The following is a 21704-nucleotide window of genomic DNA, read 5'->3' as shown; positions in this document are numbered from 1 at the left end:
CGTGGCCAGGCCGCTCGTCACGGCGCCAAAGGCCGTATCTGTCTTATGGTTTGACCATGGGCTGAGAATCACGCCGAACACAGCCAGGCGGTGCCGTTGGTTGGAGTGGGCGCCCACCAGCAGCCCGGACACTGCCTCGTGCAGGTGCTCCCCGCCCGTGGCCACGCCCTCCACCAACGCTGCGCCGCCCGTGCCGTCGTTGTTCTCGTAGTCGCCGCCACGGATGATCTCTCCCTCCCCGCCCACCCGCTCCGCCTCAAACATGCAAGTGCCGCGGTAGCAGGGCCCTGCCTCGCCAGAACACAGCTGCAGGAACTGTCTTGCCCTCGCCGAGTCTCCCATCATGGTGAGATAGACGCGCCCTTGGCTGTGCCCTTCCCACCCCAGCTCTAGGAAGGCCAAGGCACACTCCCGCGCCACCAGTGACCGCACGCTGCTGAACTGTGGAGGAACAAACACGCGTTACAAGATTACACAGCCAAAAGCCGCGGTGCCTTCCTCACCCTGGCACCATATAATACACTCACCGAGAAAAGAGGAGCGGAAGCTGGCGGAGGCGAGGACTGGAGGGCATGAAGATGCAGCAGAGAGTCGTGCACGCTGAGTCGTGCCCAGCGTTGGCCATCGTCAGCTTCGTGTGCCACGTACATGGTCTTAGCCAGCTGCAGCGACCCCCGCAGGTCCTGGCGGGAAGCAGCGCTGGGTCAGTGTCACCTACAGGATGCCTCATGCTGCAGGGAATGTCTCAACACTTACTACTCACCATTGAACCAAGACGTAGTTGGGTGCCCACGAATCTCGCCTGCCGCTCTCGTTCCCGCCCTGCCCGCGCCTCCGTTGTGGTGACACACTCGCGAGCCGCCAGTGCCGCTGTGGCCAGCTCCCGCACGGTGCTCGCCTGCATGATGGCTGACTCCTTCTCTCGGAGCCCCTGCATCCACACGTCGATCTCAGCCACTTTGTCCTCCACCTCCTTCTTCTTGGTGTCCAACTCCTTGACGGCGTCCAGCTCGGCACGGGCGGCAGCCTGCAGGGTAGCGGCCACGGCGTTGCGGATCCTCCGGTTGGCCTCCACACAGCCGCCCTGCGTCGCGGCCGAGGCCTTCAGTTCTCGCAGCGAGAGCACCTTGGCCGCCAGGGTCTCCACGTGGGTCTTCTTCATCTCATTGATGGCCTGTCGCACGGACAGCAGGCGGCAGGCGCCCTCGGGCGGCAGCGTGTGGTCCATCAGCAGGCACTCCCTACACACCCACACGCGGCAGGTCATGCAACGCTGCGTAAGGCGGGCCAGGTGGGCGGCGCACTCCCCGGCGTCGTTCTGGTTGCGGGTGGGGCCTGGGGCGGGGCTGGGTGTCTCCGACTGTCCCCGCTGAAGGTTGACAGAGGCCAGGGCGCGGGACAGCCTCAGCAGCGGGTAATTGACAGGCAGCGCAGCAGCGGTGGTGGCATAGAATGGGCGGCGGCACTCGGGACACTTGCGGCCACTGTTGATGATCTGCTGTACACAGAGGGAGCACACGGCGTGGCCGCAGCCCAGGTTCTTGGGGCAGCGGTTCTCGTCATAACGCTCGTGGCATACACTGCACCCCAGCTCTGCCTCTTCCATGGCGCCGCTCTGCAACACAGCTCTGCTACACACACACACACACACACACACACACACACACACACACACTGGGAAGACCAGATCGCATGACCACAAAGGGACAAAGACACTCCCTTCTCCCCTTTCTTAATACAGACCGCAGAAGGCCAAACACGCCTACTCCTCCTTCGCCCTCCTCCCATACCCTTCCTGCCCCCCTCCCTTCACACCCTCCCCCTCTCCCATCACACACTCTCCCCTTAGCCGGGCAGCCCTTGCACACGCACGTTGCAACACACAGTAACACCAGATTAACTTGTACGAACAGGTAGCAAGGCACACACCTGGTGTAAAGACCTTGAAAACACTACTTGATCTATCGTTTGAGAGCGAGCGCCTGTGTTGTGAGGTGTTGAGATGCGGGTGTTGAGTGCGTGTGTGTGAGAGTGAGTGAGTGAGTCTGAGGGAGAGAGAAAGGCATGAATCATCGCCCCTACCCTGCTGGCCGCGACTGTCTGGTAGGAGGAGGACGGGGAGGAGTAGGAGTAGGAGGTGGTGGAGGTGGAGGAGGAGGTGGAGGAGTAGGGGGTGAAGACTGAAGATAATACTGCTTCTGGTAATCTCTCTCTCTCTCTCTCTCTCTCTCTCTCTCTCTCTCTCTCTCTCTCTCTCTCTCTCTCTCTCTAAAAGTAACGATAATGTTTAGTGAGGGTCGTGGTTTAACATTCAGTGATTACATTTGTTAAACTCTTGCAATATTTTCAAGTGTTTAATGTTTGGTGTTCCTTAATTGTGTTGTTGCGGAATAGATGTGCAGTTATTTACCCCTTTTGTACTGGGACGCATTTTTACCTTGAGTTTTGGGTGTGATTGGACGATTTTATTTACACTAGCAAGGTTCTATGGAGGTCAGAAGATTAATGGTCCAGTCTTCACTATTTTAATCCCCACATGAGTTTCTGAAGGTGTACAAAATCACGAAAAAGTAACCACAATAAACATGAAGACGTGTCATGGTCCTGAAGGGGTTAATGAATGAATAGGCGTTTTACTTCTGTTGTTGTTGTTGTTGTTGTTGTTGTTGTTGTTGTTGTTGTTACTATTATTGTTGTTGCTGTTGTTATTTTTATTGTTGTTCTACCACTACTACCATTACCAACATCACTATTACTACTACTACTATTACTACTACTACTACTACTACTACTACTACTGCTGCTGCTGCTGCTGCTGCTGCTACTGCTACTGCTCCTACTACTACTATTACTATTATTACTACTACTACTACTGATACTACATCCACCACTACGCCACTACTACTACTACTACTACTACTACTACTACTACTACTACTACTACTACTACTACCATTATTATTATTATTATTATTATTATTATTATTATTATTAGCATTATTACTATTATCATTATTGTTGTTGTTATTATTATTATTATTATTATTATTATTATTGTTATCATTATTATTATCATTATTATTATTATTGTTGTTGTTCTTGTTTGTTATCATTATCATCATCATCATCATTAATGTTACACACACACACACACACACACACTTATCTTTACACGCACGCACTTAATAAGATCAACCCTGCTAATATAATATGTTAATACGCGTACATTAGTTATGCCCGGGAGCCACCGAGCTTTAAACACCGCTGCCAGACGGACGACAAAGTAAACACACCCAAATAAACCAACAAATTAACATGCATTCCTTGATTCCGCCTCACTGTATACACATGGTGAACAGTAATGGAGGAAAAGCATGATGAATCAACCAATAGACTGAATATAAGCAACGTGTGAACAAGAAAGTGATGGTGATATTGATACCTGACGGATATTGCTATTTAAAGAGAGAGAGAGAGAGAGAGAGAGAGAGAGAGAGAGAGAGAGAGAGAGAGAGAGATACTATTTCAACACCAGTACTAATAATAATAAAAGAGAATGTTAAGATACAGTGTGATGGCGTTCAGAGGTGTATTAATAGACCTTCATTGAGACAGATACCTTGGCTGGCTGGTGTGGTGGTGTAGTGGTGTGGTGATGAGGAGGGAGAAACTGACTGCCCGACCAACCCTCATACTGTCTCTCTCTCTCTCTCTCTCTCTCTCTCTCTCTCTCTCTCTCTCTCTCTCTCTAGTGGCAATATTCAAGGCTATGTCAGTTGCCTCCGTCCCTACTATCCTCTCCTCCTCCTCCTCCTCCTCCTCTTCCACTTCCTCTATTCTCTTAGTCATATATCTCTCTCTCTCTCTCTCTCTCTCTCTCTCTCTCTCTCTCTCTCTCTCTCTCTCTCTCTCTCTCTCTCTCTCTTCCACTTATTTCATAATTGTGTAATTTTTTTTGTCACTTACTTCTCTTGTCTCCATGTTTCTTCTTCTTCTTCTTCTTCTTCTTCTTCTTCTTCTTCTTCTTCTTCTTCTTCTTCTTCTTCTTCTCCTTTATTTTCTTCTTTACACCCGTCGATTGTAGGGAAGAACCAAGGACAGGGTGATGAAATATATAGTAGTAGTAGTAGTAGATGTATGTAGTAGTAGTAGTAGTAGTAGTAGTAGTAGTGGTGGTGGTGGTAGTAGTAGTAGCGCTTATCTCATATCCTGTAGAGGGCGGGATGCTGCAGGAAGAGGAGAAGGAAGAGAAGTGCAGCTGTAAGGAAGGGAGCAGGGACAAACACTTGTATCGGAGCTTAGAGAAAACTGCAAGGAGAAGTTTTAAGGCAAACATATCTAAACTGATGCCTAGGAGAAACTTTTTAAGGAGATTATGTATAAGGTAAAAATGAGTGTAGATTATATTTTCGTTATTTGTTACATTCAAGATTATGAAGGTAGAAATAGGAAGAGTGAAAAGATAATGGTTATAAAGTAAGGGAGTAAGATTTAAGTCCTGCAATGACCGTGATGAATGAACAGAAAAGAACATGAATTAGTAAAAAAAAAAAAATATATGTACTAAGTTCTGATAAAAATTATTTGAAAAGGCCACATATACGATGTCTTAGTGTTGTTTCCTTTCCTTCAGTAATAATGTCAATTTCTCAGTACGTTAACTTGAAAACCCAAATGTCTTCTGCTACAAAATATAGAAATAATGAAAGATTGTCCAAGTCATATGCTGAACAGTTTAAGAATATGAACTTCTGGATCTCTAATAGGATTATGATCATGATAACAAGAAGAAAAGAACGAGAAAAACAATACGAAAACAACAATTATGATGCAGTAAAGTGAAGAAAAACATAAGCAAAAAAATATCACCACCAACAAAGCCACTTGATATGATAGTATACAGTATGATAAAATGTAGCCAGCAGGACATCCTTTATCCTTTTTCCTTCTCCAAAGATACCGGACGGAGATGACACCTCACGTCTTTGTCTAATCCCACCGGGTCTTGAGCTATTCTGAGAGCTCCTGACGAGACACCGCCTTACTCCCGAACGTCTCACCAGTGTCGCTACTCGTAGTTTCAACAGGCTGCGGTGAAAAATCTTTGCGTGTTTTAAAGAGTGTTTGTATAATCGTAATAATGTACAACACCGTATTATCGGACTTTTCAGAGTACTTATTTTTAACAGGATGCAGTGGAAATCTGTAAGTGTTATTCTAGTTTTCATTATCATAGCAATTGTGAAATTACTATGCCAATTTTCATAAGAGTACTAGTTGTAATAGTTTATAAGAATTTTACCGCACCAGCGACAAGAAACATTACTGAAAATATGACTAGTGATTTATGATGTCTTTGAAAACAGGTGTCAAAGAACGTAGTGTGTATATAAGAGGAAAGAGTCAATAGCGGTGCAGCTTCAGTGTTCAGTGTGTATATTGACGTTACGTGCTGAGTGACTCTTAATACAAGTGATATCACCGTACTGTGAATGCTAACTAGCTCTGGCATGCTGGGTTAAGCGGTAAGTCTCTCTCTCTCTCTCTCTCTCTCTCTCTCTCTCTCTCTCTCTCTCTCTCTCTCTCTCTCTCTCCTAGGCCTGGCATCACAAAAGGCATCCCGTGAGTCTGGCGTCGCGTGAATAAGAGGCTTGTCATTCACTTCCGGCTCTGGTACACGCCTACTACTGGAATTTTAGAGGCGCGCACGCGCACACACACACACACACACACACACACACACACACACACACACACACACACACACAGAGGCAGTAATTAATCGCTTATCTCTAATACTTTACCTTAGGAAAGTCCACAGGTGTGTTTGATTAGGACAGTTGAAGATACAGGTATGCAGGCCGGCATGCTGACGTAAGGCGTGAGCACATTTGCGTAACAGCGGGACGGGCGGGGCGGGTGAAGTCTGTCCTGTGGTGTGACAAACAGACACACACATACAGGCACACATACAGACAGGCAGACATTCACCGTTTCCGTTTCCGTCCGCTAATGGTGTGTGACAAGTGTGGTCATAGTGATGATAACTCGCCCGCCTCTCGCGACACCTCGCCTCCTTCACCTCCTCCTCCTCCTCCTGCTCCTCCTGCTCCTCCTCCTCCTCCTCCTCTTCCTCCTCCTCTTCCTCCTCCTCCACCTCCTCCTCCTCCTCCTGCTCTTCCAAAGGTAATACAAACTGTGAACTGCTACAGTAATTAGTTTTCACCTTTGATCTCTGCTTCCTCTTCTTCCTCCTCCTCCTCTTCCTCCTCCCCCTCTTCTTCCTCCTCAAACTCTATCTTCTCCCCCTCTTAGTAATTGGTGTAGGTTAGTAAAACAAGCAGTAAAATGAAAACCACAAGGTTTGATTGTTGTTTTCCAGTTAATGTGCAAACTTGACAGAGAAGAAGGAAGATGTTAGGGAGAAATTCTTTTTATTGTATTTTCATTTTATTTACCAGAACGGTGTATGTGTGTGTGTGGGGGGGGGGAGGAAAAGAGAACCCAGTATAAAAGAACAGAGCCTTGATAAATTGCCGGGTTTATGAGACACCTGTTCTTTCACACCTGATCTCTCTCTTCCATCGTCTTCATGAACATCATCATCGTCATCACTGGTTATAGACGTAACGGCAGTAATAATAATGATGATGATGATAATAATAATAATGATAATAATAATAATAATAATAATAATAATAATAATAATAATAATAATATGGTGGAAAAAAAGAAGGGATGAGGGAGGAGAATCAGACAAATGAGGGACAGGAAAGAGGGAAAAGAATTAATAAAAAGGGTAGCAATGCAACACACATGGCAAGATAGAAATAAAAAGTGAAAAAAAAGATAAAAAAAAAGAGAGAAAAAAAAGAAAGAAAGAATATACGGAAAGACAAACAGGAAAAGCTATAAAGATTGCAAAAAGTAGAAGAAAAGACGAAATAGAAAGTAAGAAAGTTTTATAATTCCGTAACAAAAAGACATAGTAACTTACCTGTTGTTTCCCCCATAGTCGTGTTTGCCGGAGTGGTTGGTGTTGGTGTAGTGGTTGGTGTTGGTGTAGTGGTTGGTGTTGGTGTAGTGGTTGGTGTTGGTGTAGTAGTTGGTGTTGGTATAGTAGTTGGTGTTGGTGTAATGGTTGGTGTTGGTGTAGTAGTTGGTGTTGGTGTTGTAGTTGGTGTTGGTGTAGTGGTTGGTGTTGCTGTAATGGTTGGTGTTGGTGTAATGGTTGGTGTTGGTATATTGGTTGGTGTTGGTGTAGTGGTCGGTGTTGGTGTAGTGGTTGGTGTTGGTGTAGTGGTTGGTGTTGGTGTAGTGGTTGGTGTTGGTGTAGTGGTTGGTGTTGGTGTAGTGGTTGGTGTTGGTGTAGTGGTTGGTGTTGGTGTAGTGGTTGGTGTTGGTGTAGTGGTTGGTGTTGGTGTAGTGGTTGGTGTTGGTGTAGTGGTTGGTGTTGGTGTAGTGGTTGGTGTTGGGTAGTTGGTGGTGGTGTTGGTGTGGTGTAGTGGTTGGTGTTGGTGTAGTGGTTGGTGTGGTTGGTGTTGGTGTAGTGGTGGTGTTGGTGCAGTGGTTGGTGTTGGTGTAGTGGTTGGTGTGGTGTAGTGGTTGGTGTTGGTGTAGTGGTTGGTGTTGGTGTTGGTGTGTTGGTGGTTGTGTTGGTGTTGGTGTGTAGTGGTGGTGTTGGTGGTAGTTGGTGTTGGTGTAGTGGTTGGTGTTGGTGTAGTGGTTGGTGTGGTGTGGTGTAGTGGTGTTGGTGTAGTGGTGGTGTGGTGTAGTGGTGGTGTTGGTGTAGTGGTTGGTGTTGGTGTAGTGGTTGGTGTTGGTGTAGTGGTTGGTGTTGGTGTAGTTGGTGTTGGTGTTGGTGTGTTGATGTGGTTGGTGTTGGTGTAGTGGTTGGTGTTGGTGTAGTGGTTGGTGTTGGTGTAGTGGTTGGTGTTGGTGTAGTGGTTGGTGTTGGTGTAGTAGTTGGTGTTGGTGTAGTGGTTGGTGTTGGTGTAGTGGTTGGTGTTGGTGTAGTGGTTGGTGTTGGTGTAGTGGTTGGTGTTGGTGTAGTGGTTGGTGTTGGTGTAGTGGTTGGTGTTGGTGTAGTGGTTGGTGTTGGTGTAGTGGTTGGTGTTGGTGTAGTGGTTGGTGTTGGTGTAGTGGTTGGTGTTGGTGTAGTGGTTGGTGTTGGTGTAGTGGTTGGTGTTGGTGTAGTGGTTGGTGTTGGTGTAGTGGTGTTGGTGGTGTTGGTGTTGGTGTAGTGGTTGGTGTTGGTGTAGTGGTTGGTGTTGGGTGTAGTGTTGGTGTTGGTGTGTAGTTGGTGTTGGTGTAGTGGTTGGTGTTGGTGTAGTGGTTGGTGTTGGTGTAGTGGTTGGTGTTGGTGTTGGTGTTGGTGTAGTGGTTGGTGTGGTAGTGGTTGGTGTTGGTGTAGTGGTTGGTGTGGTGTAGTGGTGGTGTTGGTGTAGTGGTTGGTGTTGGTGTAGTGGTTGGTGTTGGTGTAGTGGTTGGTGTTGGTGTAGTGGTTGGTGTTGGTGTAGTGGTTGGTGTAGTGGTGTAGTGTTGGTGTTGGTGTGGTTGGTGTTGGTGTAGTGGTTGGTGTTGGTGTAGTAGTTGGTGTTGGTGTAGTGGTTGGTGTTGGTGTAGTGGTTGGTGTTGGTGTAGTGGTTGGTGTTGGTGTAGTGGTTGGTGTTGGTGTAGTGGTTGGTGTTGGTGTAGTGGTTGGTGTTGGTGTAGTGGTTGGTGTTAGTGTTGGTGTGGTGTTGGTGTAGTGGTTGGTGTAGTGGTGTTGTAGTGGTTGGTGTAGTGGTTGGTGTTGGTGTAGTAGTTGGTGTTGGTGTAGTGGTTGGTGTTGGTGTAGTGGTTGGTGTTGGTGTAGTGGTTGGTGTTGGTGTAGTGGTTGGTGTTGGTGTGTAGTGGTTGGTGTTGGTGTAGTGGTTGGTGTTGGTGTAGTGGTTGGTGTTGGTGTAGTGGTTGGTGTTGGTGTAGTGGTTGGTGTTGGTGTAGTGGTTGGTGTTGGTGTAGTGGTTGGTGTTGGTGGTGGTGTTGGTGTAGTGGTTGGTGTTGGTGTAGTGGTTGGTGTTGGTGTAGTGGTTGGTGTTGGTGTAGTGGTTGGTGTTGGTGTAGTGGTTGGTGTTGGTGTAGTGGTTGGTGTTGGTGTAGTGGTTGGTGTTGGTGTAGTGGTTGGTGTTGGTGTAGTGGTTGGTGTTGGTGTAGTGGTTGGTGTTGGTGTAGTGGTTGGTGTTGGTGTAGTGGTTGGTGTTGGTGTAGTGGTTGGTGTTGGTGTAGTGGTTGGTGTTGGTGTAGTGGTTGGTGTTGGTGTAGTGGTTGGTGTTGGTGTAGTGGTTGGTGTTGGTGTAGTGGTTGGTGTTGGTGTAGTGGTTGGTGTTGGTGTAGTGGTTGGTGTTGGTGTAGTGGTTGGTGTTGGTGTAGTGGTTGGTGTTGGTGTAGTGGTTGGTGTTGGTGTAGTGGTGTTGGTGTTGGTGTAGTGGTTGGTGTTGGTGTAGTGGTGTGGTGTAGTGGTTGGTGTTGGTGTTGTAGTTGGTGTTGGTGTAGTGGTTGGTGTTGGTGTAGTGGTTGGTGTTGGTGTAGTGGTTGGTGTTGGTGTTGTAGTTGGTGTTGGTGTAGTGGTTGGTGTTGGTGTAGTGGTTGGTGTTGGTGTTGTAGTTGGTGTTGGTGTAGTGGTTGGTGTTGGTGTAGTGGTTGGTGTTGGTGTAGTAGTTGGTGTTGGTGTAATAGTTGGTGTAGGTGTAGTGGTTGGTGTTGGTGTAGGATCAGTGTAATGTGACGGTTCCTTCTCCCGGATGTCCATGGTCTGCTCGACGAAAGCGTGATAGCGTCGCCTCTCCATCCTGCTGCTGAGGAGGAGGTTGAAGTAGGAGGGTGTGTTTCGGTCTATCTTCAGTTTGGACAGCTTATTCCATTTGTTTCTCAGGCCCTTGAACGTGACTGTGGTGTTCTGGAAAGGTACAGCGAGTTGACGGACTTGTTCTCAGGACGGTATTCCGAAATACTTTTATTCTTCACCTGCACGGGGTTTTTAGGGTGTTTTTATGGTTCCAGTGTCAGATTAGCAATTATTTAAATGAGAGACACTCTTCAGAACTCGGCGTAACATCTCTGTTAATTTGGGATGTAGTTGTAACTAGAGAGCAAAGCGTTTCAAACTATACGATCCTTAATTTGTTGAACTTATTTTTCCTACAAGTTTTCAGTTTGGTTGCTGAATTCTACATAAATTCTACATAAATCTATGAGTATTGATCGGGTCTGTGTTTGTCTTGCTCTCGCTACGAATTGCGTGTGTCTCTGATTAGTATTGGCTGTTGGAAGTATCATTGCGTCGTTACTGAAGGTCGTAGAAATTAATGAATTAGTTGTAATAAGATTAGTGAGCAAGAAAATATAATCTTATCAGAGAGACGTTGACAGTCGAATAAAGATAATAGTTATTTGATTAGTTCATCTATTAGTTAGTTAGATAACTAGTAAGATAATTCGTCAGCTATTTTGTTTTTCAACTAGATAGTTACTCAGTTAATCAATCAGTAAATTAGCTATAAACATAAAACAATATAGTTTTTTTTTTTCACATCTATTCTCGTCTCCCAGTTCAATGAAATCCTAAGGCTACATGTCTTGCGCATTTCCTATCATTGTTCAGTGTAGTCTGTACGTATCTTGCCTGGAATTTAGTCTGCGGGGGCGCTCTCTCATCGCAGCATGGGGGTGACTGGCACGGACACACCACATCAATCTGCGAGAGAGAGAGAGAGAGAGAGAGAGAGAGAGAGAGAGAGAGAGAGAGAGAGAGAGAGAGTTTGATACATAATAATTTAATCTTTGAGGATAATTGATGCGGTATACACAAGAAAACTCGAAATTACCGCAAAAAATATCAATAGAAATATAGAAATATGTACAGATAGGCAGATGGATCGACACAGACTCACAAATACATGCTGGACAGAGAGATAAGTAATTCTATGTTTAGGACATATACAATATATTTCCATTATCATCTATAGTGTATATTTAGTTTTACCTTATTATTATTATCATCGTTATTACTATTTATTAGGTTACATATGGTCTCATCATCTGATATTACACCTATACAGGTCAATTTATTAGATCTATATAAACATTTATTTATAACATTATCATCCATGCAATATTTAGCGCTCCCTTTTATCGCTATCAGTTACTATTATCTGTATTCTTTCTATAGCCGATACTAAACTCATACAGAGGGCAAAGTTGTACCTCCTGATCGACTGTGATCCTCGGGGGCCGTCTGTCAGGCAACACGAGGAGCATTGCGGTAATCTGCCCAATGTTGTTACGGAGGATGCAGGGAGGCGCCACCACCAACACCGCCACGCTTAGGAACGTGTCTAGAGAGAGAGAGAGAGAGAGAGAGAGAGAGTATGGAATGTTCGTTGTAGGTAGTTTGTCATTAAAAAGTTTACAATTGTCAGTGTCAAATGCCTTTATTTAATTTTTTCATTGATATGCCAATCTCTCTCTCTCTCTCTCTCTCTCTCTCTCTCTCTCTCTCTCTCTCTCTCTCTCTCAAAGTTTTGTGTATGTGTATGTGTGTGTTACCACGGGGAAAGTTGTTATCGGCCACTGTTCTCAGCTTCCTAGTGTAATCAATGTAGTAGGACTGTCTCGGCGGGAAGTCGTGGGAGGCCAGGATAAGCTGAGGGAAGAGGCATTGCATTATGATGGGAAATGAACGTATGATAATATCCATCCTAGTATCATGTTACTAATTAATCCACACTTATCAGTGTTATTGTAGTTTCAATTCAGTGTTGTGAAATTCGTGACGTTTCAAATGACGTCTCCGTACTAATGCCGTACTGCTTGAAATCAGTGATTTCCAAGAGGGCAAAGTTTTTGTACGGAGAACGGATACTGATTAATATAATTCTTGATGAAGAGGAAGAGACTGAACAAAAACTGAAGAAAAGAAAGTGTGTACATGAAGCGTGGAAGAAAAGAGAAAGTGAAGGAGAGTTTGCTGTTCGGTACAAGTTCATTGATGATGGAACAATTTTTTTTTTTTCATATACTTTGTTTGAGACTGCTGTCCATATACTTTTAATGTAACAAATTATAGAGAACAGGATGATTTCGAATCAATTCAGTAACTAGTTCTTGAAGCATTCTTGTGGACAGCTTACAGCACGCGTCCGGTGTCCGTGAAAAAAAAAAAAAAATAAAATAAAAAAAAAAAAAAAAATAAGATAAATCAGCTGCAACAAAACAAAGTTCAACTTTACGGTACAGGGACAAAACTGACAAGGATCGGAAAAACACGGTATTGCACCGGACAAATGTGAATGTGTCGGCCGAATTAAAAGTAACAATATTTTTTTTCACTGACACTGACGAACCGAGCGAAGGCGGCAGTGATACACCATTGGTATGTGTGAGTGAGCCTTTCATATATACCTCACGTCTTTACTGTGTTTTACCAGGGTGTAATGAAAGCTATTTAGACTATTTCTTTCTTTCTCTTCTGATTTTTTTTTTTTATTCTTTGAAGGAAAAATAAACCAGATTGATAACAACTTAGGAAGTGTAAGACAAAAAGATCACGCTTCCTAAGAAAGCGAGCAAGGCCGTACCTGTAAGATACTGTCCGCCTGGAACGCTTGCAGGAAGAGACGTGTGGCGAGGGAATTCCATCGGTCGTCAGCCTTCGATCTCGGTACACTGTTTCTTTCCACGCCAAACAGACTCATGAGTTTTACCAACGAGAGTCTCTGAAAATACTCTCAGGTGAATATGTGGGTAGATGGACGAGTTGGTAGATAGGTATAGATAAATAGATAGATAGTTATACAGATAGCCAGTTACATATATAAATAGATAGATTTACTGGTTGATTGAATGACTGATAAATAACTAGGTAAGTAGACACACAGGCAGATGTATATATATATATATATATATATATATATATATATATATATATATATATATATATATATATATATATATATATATATATATATATATAAGAGAAAAACACGAATGTAGAAAGTAATTGGAACGAGAAAGAAAAAAGAAAATACAAGATAACGTTTGCGTGTACGTAGATAGACAGATGAACAGACAAGGAACGAGAATACAGCCACGCAATGCACCACCTGATTAAAATGGTTGTTCATCTTGATCTCAGCGAAGGTAGTGTCGTCGTCAGCCTCCTCAGACTCGAAGTCCTCGCGGGGCTGTGTCACTGAGCTCGTGGGGTGAGTGGTGGTGGTGGTGCTGGTTCCTCCCACACACTCCGCCAGGAGCACCACACCCCACACCCACCATAATGCTTCCATACACCTGAGAGAGAGAGAGAGAGAGAGAGAGAGAGTAGGGGTAAATATCAGAGCTGGACGTTGCTGCACCGAGTTTCTCTTTCCGACTTTGTCGCACCATGATTTTCGAAGTAGTAAAGTCGAAAGTCGCAAACGTTTTGAAAAAAATTCGGACTAAAAAAAATTGCACCACCAAATTTTTCGCGACTTTTGACGCACCTTTGTACAGGAACAAAGAAGACTTTTTTTTTTTTTTTTTAAGAAATAGCCGCGGCTGGAGAAGATAGGCCAGGAGGACATGGAGAAGGAGGAGGAGGGGGAGGAGAATTACTTGTAGATAGTAGTTTAGGGTGTGTTTTAATTAAGAAAAACATAAAAAAGCTTAATAGATAAATAAAAAAATTTCTTTGCCTTATAAAAGCATGTTTCTGTTATCGCGTTTCCCGGAGTCGCACCGGGAAAAAAGAGTCGCAGTCTTAAAGTCGGAAGTCGCACTGGAGGGACCAAAAATAGAGTCGCAAAGTCGCACTCCCACCAGATCCGGCGGCAAAGTCGCAAAGTCCGAACCGCACCTTAAGAAAATTAAAGTCACGCCCAGCTGTGATAGACACTTAGTATATATGCATGACACTCCAGTAATATATTTCCAACTATAAAGGTAAATCAAGTTCTGTCTAGTTCTTGTCTTTGATTGGGAAAAAAAACAATAAAGGGTAAATGAATTATCTATCAATTAACAACAACAAGGACAACGAAAACACCACCACCACCATCACCATCACCACCACCACCATTACAACAACAGCAACTACTACTACTACTACTACTACTACTACTACTACTACTACTACTACTACTACTACTATTGCTACCGCTGCTGTTGCTGCTGCTGCTGCTGCTGCTGCTGCCATATAATTGTAATAACAATAACAACAATAATGATAGTAATAATAGTAACAATAATAATAATAATAATAATAATAATAATAATAATAATAATAATAATAATAATAATAATAATAATAATAATAATAATAATTATTATTATTATTATTATTATTATTATTATGTGTGTGTGTGTGTGTGTGTGTGTGTGTGTGTGTGTGTGTGTGTGTGTGTGTGTGTGTGTATTATTATATATTATTATTATTATTATTATTATTATTATTATTATTATTATTATTATTATTATTATTATTATTATTATTATTATTATTATTATTATTATTATTATTATTATTATTATTATTATTATTATTATTATTATTATTATTATTATTATTATTATTATTATTATTATTATTATTATTATTATTATTATTATTATTATTATTATTATTATTATTATTATTATTATTATTATTATTATTATTATTATTATTATTATTATTATTATTATTATTATTATTATTATTATTATTATTATTATTATTATTATTATCATTATTATTATTATCATTATTATTATCAGTATTGTTATTATAATAATAATAATTATTATTATTATCATTATTATTATTATTATTATTATTATTATTATTATTATTATTATTATTATTATTATCATTATTATTATTATTATTATTATCATTATTATTACTATCAATATTATTGTTACCATCATTGTTATTATTATTATTATTATCATTATTATTATTAGATTAATTTGAAAATACATGGCATGTGTGTGTGTGTGTGTGTGTGTGTAATTCACCATGGTCGTCTCCTGGTAACCCAGCCAGTCTTCCCCATTACGGAGCGAGCTCAGAGCTCACAGACCGATCTTCGGGTAGGACTGAGACCACAACACACTCCACACACCGGGAAAGCGAGGCCACAACCTCTCGAGTTACATGCCGTACCTACTTGCTGCTAGGTGAACAGGGGTCACACATTAAGAGACTTGCCCATTTGCCTCGCCGCTTCGAACCCGGGCCCTCTCGATTTTGAGTGCCAACCATTACACTACACGGTGTGTGTGTGTGTGTGTGTGTGAGTGTGTTTTTCACTGTTTGATCTGCTGCAGTCTCTGACGAGACAGCCAGACGTTACCCTACGGAACGAGCTCAGAGACCAGGCACACACCACACACCGGGACAACAAGGTCACAACTCCTCGATTTACATCCCGTACCTACTCACTGCTGGGTGAACAGGGGCTACAAGTGAAAGGAGACACACCCAAATATCTCCACCCGGCCGGGGAATCGAACCCCGGTCCTCTGGCTTGTGAAGCCAGTGCTCTAACCACTGAGCTACCGGGCGTAGTGTGTGTGTGTGTGTGTGTGTTTACATTGGCATACGTTCCGCTCAACTGACGTAAAAATCGACAGGTGAGACACAATAAGCGTGTGGTGGACAGGTGTGTCTGGACAAAAAGAGAATATCTATTGTGCCCTGAGCTCATCCCTCCTCGCGTGCTGTCATGACCTCGATCAGTTTACTATTTCAGGTCAGGTCTCTCTCTCTCTCTCTCTCTCTCTCTCTCTCTCTCTCTCTCTCTCTCTCTCTCTTTATCTATCTATCTATCTATCTATCTATCTATCTATCTAGTAGTATTCTTGTTTATTTTATTTTCTTTTATAGTATTCATTATTATATGTTCAGTTTTTAAGTTCGTTGTTGAAATTTAGTTTGTTGTCATTCACGTTTAATTTTAATTTTGTTTTATCTATTCACTTATTTACTTATCAATAGTAGTAGTAGTAGTAGTAGTAGTAGTAGTAGTAGTAGTAGTAGTAGTAGTAGTAGTAGTAGTAGTAGTAGTAGTAGGAGCAGCAGTAGCAGCAACAGGAGCAGCAGCAACAGCAGCGTCGTCGGCAGTAGCAGCTGCAACAGCAACAGTATTATTATTATTATTATTATTATTATTATTATTATTATTATTATTATTATTATTATTATTATTATTATTATTATTATCATTATCATTATTATTATTATTAGTAGTAGTAGTAGTAGTAGTAGTAGTAGTAGTAGTAGTAGCAGCAGCAGCAGCAGCAGCAGCAGCAGCAGCAACAGTAGTAGTAGTAGTAGTAGTAGTAGTAGTAGTAGCAGCAGCAGCAGCAGCAGTAGTAGTAGTAGTAGTAGTAGTAGTAGTAGTAGTAGTAGTAGTAGTAGTGGCAGAAAAAGAAGGAGGGAAGGAGGAGGAAGAAGAGTAAGTAGTAGTAGTAGTAGTAGTAGTAGTAGTAGTAGTAGTAGTAGTAGTAGTAGTAATAGTAATAGTAGCAGTAGTAGTAGTGGAGTAGTATTCAATGGAGAAGATGGTAGACTCCTGCCAAAACGATAATTTACTCCCAGCGAGGTCTAACAGCACTAGTTCAGGGGAGTGTTGTGAACTTACCATTAAAGCTACGTAGTTGTGATCACGCTTAACGTTTTCCTTTGTGTCTGACAACTCATCGAGGAAGTCACAGCCTGCCTTCTAAAGACAATTAACTCCCATCTTTCATACAAAACTACATACACGTACTGCACCCTTCATCTAAATTTCAAAATCATGGCGACTCCAACATCAGCCTCTGAGTTACTACCTTCTAGGGTGGGTACCAGAAATGTCCCCAGGTCGTACTGCTTTTCTGCATGGTATCGATCCTAAATGTCTTGACACCTCCTTCAACTTTTTATGTATTAACTTCTGCAACATTCGTGGTCTTAGATCTAATTCTCAATCTGTAGAACACCACCTCTCCTCTACTAAACCTCATCTTCTCTTCCTCACCGAAACACAGCTGTCTGAGGCAACTGACTGGAGCCCCTTTTTTTTTGTTCTCTCCTACTTTATTCTTATTTTTGCTCTAAAGCTATATGTTGCATATGTACCCAACGACTTGACTTACTCTTGTGTCCACGCTCTTGAATCTTCTGAGTTTTCCACCATCTGTCTGCGCCTCCAGAGTTACTCTAACTAAATTTATCTGTGCTCTCTATCTCTTAACTAACTCCTCTGACTATAAGAAATTCTTTGGCTTTTTAACTTTAAAATCGAGCATATTCTTTCTTTCCATTCGCTGAGATCTCTATCCTTGGAGATTTTAATGTTTACCTCCAGCTTTGGCTTTCCTCTCCCTTCACTGATCGTCCTACAACTAACCTCCAACTTTACTATCCTCCATGACCTAGAGCAACTCGTATTCCTGGCTGTTTTGGAGATACGCCTAACATTCTTGACTTTTTTCCTTATCTCTAATCCTTCTTCTTATGCTGTTAGTCTATCTTCTCCATTGGACTCCTCCGATTACAATCTCATATCTTTATCTTGTCCTATTTCTCCAATCTCTCCTCAGGATCGCCAAAAGCGGAGGTGCCTCTGGCGTTTTGCCTCTGCCTGAGGAGGTATTGTGCTGATTTTCCCTGGAATGAATATTGTTTCCGCGTCAGAGACTAATCTATGTAAGCTAAGCGCATAACAGTTGATAGAGTTTGGTATGAAGGCGTACATTCCTCACTCTTTCTCTCAACTTCTTCCAAACCTTGGTTTAACATAGCCTGTTCTCGCACTATTCATGGTGGATAGGTTGCCCACAAAAGGAAGTTGAACCTTCCATCATCTGAACCTCACGCGTTTTATGTTTTTGACCGGAATTATGCTAAATATGTTCTTCAACTGGCCAAACACTCCTTCGTTAATAGGAAATGCCAAATCTTTCGATATCCAACTCCCCTACAGACTTCTGGCATCTGGTCAAAAACATCTCCAGTAACTTTACTTTTTCATCTTTCCCTCCTTTATTTTATCTTGATGGCACCACTGCCATCTCATCTGTTTCTAAAGCTGAACTTTTCTCTCTCACCTTTGCTAATAACTCTACCCTGGATGATTCTGGCTTCGTTCCTCCCTTTCCTCCTCCCTCTGACCATTTCATGCCTTTGATCGAAATTCTTCGTAATGATGTTTTCTATGCCCTAGCAGGCCTAAACCCCCCGAAGGCTTATGGACCTCTTATTATTCTCAAAAACTGTGCATCTGTTCTTGCACCTTGCCTGGCTAAACTCTTTCAACTTTATCTATCGACTTTTATCTTTCCTTTTTTGCTGAAAGTTTGCCTACACTCAGCCTGTTCCTAAAAAAGGGTGGCCGTTCTAATCCCTCAAACGACCGCCTTATAGTTTTAATTTTCTGCTTATCTAAATTTTTGAATCTATGCTCAATAGAAAGATTCTTAAACATCTGTCACTTCACAATCTTCTATCTAATCGCCACTATAGCTTCCGTCAAGGATGGTGATCTGGCTTTCCTTGCTGAGACTTGCTGAGATTTGGTGAAACTTTTTCTGCTGCCTTAGACAAATAGCTTCTGAAGAGTCTGTCAAAAAGCTTTGATGTCCAACCTACCCTCCTACGGCTTTAATCCTTCTTTCTGCAACTTCATCTCAAGTTTCCTCTCTGACCATTTTTTTGCTGTTGTGGTTGACGGCCACTGTTCTTTTCCTAAATCTATTAATTGTGGTGTTTTTTCAGGGTTCTGTCTTATCACACACACTCTTCCCATTATTCATCAATGATCTGTCAAACCAAACTTCTTGCCCTATCAATTCCTACGGCGATGATAACACTCTTTACTTTTCCCGTCTTTTCAGAAACTAACAACCTTAAAGACAACTATCCCCCTCTTCAACGCCATTCAACTCTCCCTCTCTTCTACACTGAATATCCTTGAACTGTCCTTTACTTATAACCTAAACTGGAAACATGACACTTTATCTCTTCCTAAAACAGCTTCTATGAAGTTGGGCGTTCGAAGACGTCTCCGCTAGTTTTTCTCACCTTTCCCAACTGCTAACGCTGTATAAGGACCATGTATGGTCCTTACACATATATTCGCATATATGTGGTGGAGGGGGTGTCCCACTCACACAGTCTTATTAGATAAGGTAGAATCAATAGCTTTTTGTCTTATCAATTCTGACTGTCTTCAGCCTCTTTCTCACCACCGCAATGTTGCATCTCTTGCTATCTTCTGCCTCTATTTTCATGCCAACTGCTCTTATGATCTTGCTAACTGCAATGCCTCCCCTCCTCGTGCGGCCTCGCTATACAAGACTTTTTCTTTCTCTTATTCTTATTCTGTCCATCTCTCTAATACAGGAGTTAACCAGTACTCTCAATCATTCATATCTTTCTCTGGTTAACTCTGGAACTCCCTACCTGCTTCTGTATTTTCATCTTCCTATGACCTGATCTCATTTTAAAAGGGAGGTTTCAAGACAATGATCTCTTTCTTTTACCCAACTCTCTCAGACATGCACGGGGACTGACAACTAAGTGTTTTTTTTTTTTAACCCTTTTTCTTCCTCTTGGTCAGTTTTTCTCTTTCTTTTACCCAACTCTCTCAGACATGCACGGGGACTGACAACTAAGTGTTTTTTTAACCCTTTTTCTTCCTCTTGGTCAGTTTTTCTCTCTTGCATAAAAGAGCAAAGTAGTAGTAGTAGTGGTAGTAGTAGACAATGCTCATTATTTCTTTATTTATTTAGTAATCTATTATTCACTATCATTTTGGGAGAAAGAGGGGAGCGGATCTTAGCTCATCCTCACTCCCACTTCCCCGCTATGGTAACTATTCCCATCAAAAATTATGACAGATGTTGAGTGGTGGAGGGACAGAATAATAGCAACACCGCCCCAACACCAACACAGGCTCCATGGCAACCCTCGCGACAGGTGTGGAGGAGGGCTGGTTGATGATATCTTTGTGTGTATGCTTTGGTAATATTTCTGCCTCGTATCTTATCTGTACAAAGATAGGGGAGGCAGAGTGAGCGCACTGTGGGAGGAACGGGAATGTTGACAGTGACTATTACTTAATTAATGTATGTGTGTGTGTGTGTGTGTGTGTGTGTGTGTGTGTGTGTGTCTCACTGTTTCACTGTTTGATCTGCTGCAGTCTCTGACGAGACAGCCAGACGTTACCCTACGGAACAAGCTCAGAGCTCATTATTTCCGATCTTCGGATAGGCCTGAGACCAGGCACACACCACACACCGGGACAACAAAGTCACAACTCCTCGATTTACATCCCGTACCTACTCACTGCTAGGTGAACAGGGGCTACACGTGAAAGGAGACACACCCAAATATCTCCACCCGGCCGGGAAATCGAACTCCGGTCCTCTGGTTTGTGAAGCCAGTGCTCTAACCACTGAGCTACCGGGTGTGTGTGTGTGTGTTTCACTGTTTGATCTGCTGCAGTCTCTGACGAGACAGCCAGACGTTACCCTACGGAACGAGCTCAGAGCTCATTATTTCCGATCTTGGGATAGGCCTGAGACCAGGCACACACCACACACCGGGACAACAAGGTCACAACTCCTCGATTTACATCCCGTACCTACTCACTGCTAGGTGAACAGGGGCTACACGTGAAAGGAGACACACCCAAATATCTCCACCCGGCCGGGGAATCGAGCCCCGGTCCTCTGACTTGTGAAGCCAGCGCTCTAACCACTGAGCTACCGGGTGTGTGTGTGTGTGTGTGTGTTTACTACTACTACTACTACTACTACTACTACTACTACTACTACTACTACTACTACTACTACTACTACTACTACTACTACTACTACTACTACTTCTTTTAACAGAACTTTTATTTTTTTCATAAATATCCTTAAAAGACTAGACTTCATTTCAGAACTCCCCACACGCACCACAGTTTCCACACCATCTCAGCCATCACTCTCCACTGCCACATCACACATTGTACTTTACGAATAATCTACTAATCTCCTTACCTTGTTCCTCTCTCGCCTGTGTCTTCCCTGTAGGTGCTACCCATGAAGGAACGCACGTGCCTCTCACCACCTCGCGCGCCACGTGGAAAGTGAAGTGCTCCGGCAAGCGTGCATCTGTGTCTGTGTGAGTGTAGCTGCCATTCCGCGATGCTGAGTGGGACTTTCCTGCAGGTGTGTATCCACCTGGGAAAGGGACGAGGAACGCTGAGATGATTAATGGTGACTCAACGCTGACACTTAATCCCAGACAAAAACAGCACGGCAGCTACTCATATAAGCATGTTATATTTTGCCTTCCTTGCTCTATCTCCCTCTCCCAAGCACCTGTCCTCTTCCCTCACCACGTCATTGTTTAACCATTCTTTAGCATTTGTCACAAAGCCATAGCCGTGCCATTGTCTCGCCGTCTTGAGCTTGATATTGGTGTTACAAGTGACTTCGAATTTCTCCTAAGCCAGAGGCCTTTGTATAGACAACTCTTGTAGGGGACAAAGAAAGAAAGAAAGAAAGAAAGAAAGAAAAATGGAAACAGAGACCAGACACCATCTTTCACACTGCTAGTTCCTGTATCTAGCACGTCATATCCTCTCCAGGAACTCCACAGCTTCAATCATCCTTTCATTCCTCTCTCCACACTGTTCCAGCAGCAACACCATCCATTTTCTTCC

General features: G+C 42.9%; 2 protein-coding genes across 6 annotated transcripts in view; both read right to left on the bottom strand.

Moving 5' to 3' along the window:
- LOC123510871 overlaps positions 1–4286 on the bottom strand; it is a 4432-nt gene extending 146 nt beyond the window's left edge. Inside the window, exons 1-4 of one of the 4 annotated variants that reach the window (XM_045266318.1) lie at positions 3967–4275; positions 764–1615; positions 528–683; positions 1–441 (exon numbers count right to left, since the gene is read on the bottom strand). The exon at positions 1–441 is cut by the window's left edge and continues 146 nt beyond it. In XM_045266318.1, coding sequence (XP_045122253.1) covers positions 1–441; positions 528–683; positions 764–1615; positions 3967–3981 — 1464 coding nt within the window. In that variant the 5' untranslated portion in view covers positions 3982–4275. Of the gene's footprint in view, positions 442–527; positions 684–763; positions 1616–1929; positions 2031–3619; positions 3769–3966 lie in introns of those variants that run through there. The other 3 variants (XM_045266317.1, XM_045266319.1, XM_045266320.1) reach the window with 3 other exon arrangements.
- A 6285-nt stretch (positions 4287–10571) lies between these two features.
- Positions 10572–21365, bottom strand: LOC123510872. 2 transcript variants are annotated; one of them, XM_045266322.1, is made up of 7 exons: positions 21037–21281; positions 15991–16132; positions 13143–13329; positions 12618–12755; positions 11587–11683; positions 11245–11375; positions 10572–10735 (listed from the first exon to the last, which is right to left on the bottom strand). In XM_045266322.1, the coding sequence occupies exons 3-7, from the start codon at positions 13323–13325 to the stop codon at positions 10592–10594; spliced, it is 693 nt and encodes a 230-aa protein (XP_045122257.1). In that variant the 5' UTR covers positions 13326–13329; positions 15991–16132; positions 21037–21281; the 3' UTR covers positions 10572–10591. The 2 variants fall into 2 exon arrangements, with proteins under 2 accessions (XP_045122257.1, XP_045122256.1); XM_045266321.1 differs by lacking the exon at positions 15991–16132 and having other exon boundaries at positions 21037–21365.
- Between the last annotated feature and the right edge of the window lie 339 nt (positions 21366–21704).

Source organism: Portunus trituberculatus, chromosome 30 (genome assembly GCF_017591435.1).
Source record: "Portunus trituberculatus isolate SZX2019 chromosome 30, ASM1759143v1, whole genome shotgun sequence".
Lineage (NCBI taxonomy): Eukaryota > Metazoa > Arthropoda > Malacostraca > Decapoda > Portunidae > Portunus > Portunus trituberculatus.
This window is presented reverse-complemented; position numbering and strand designations above follow the sequence as displayed.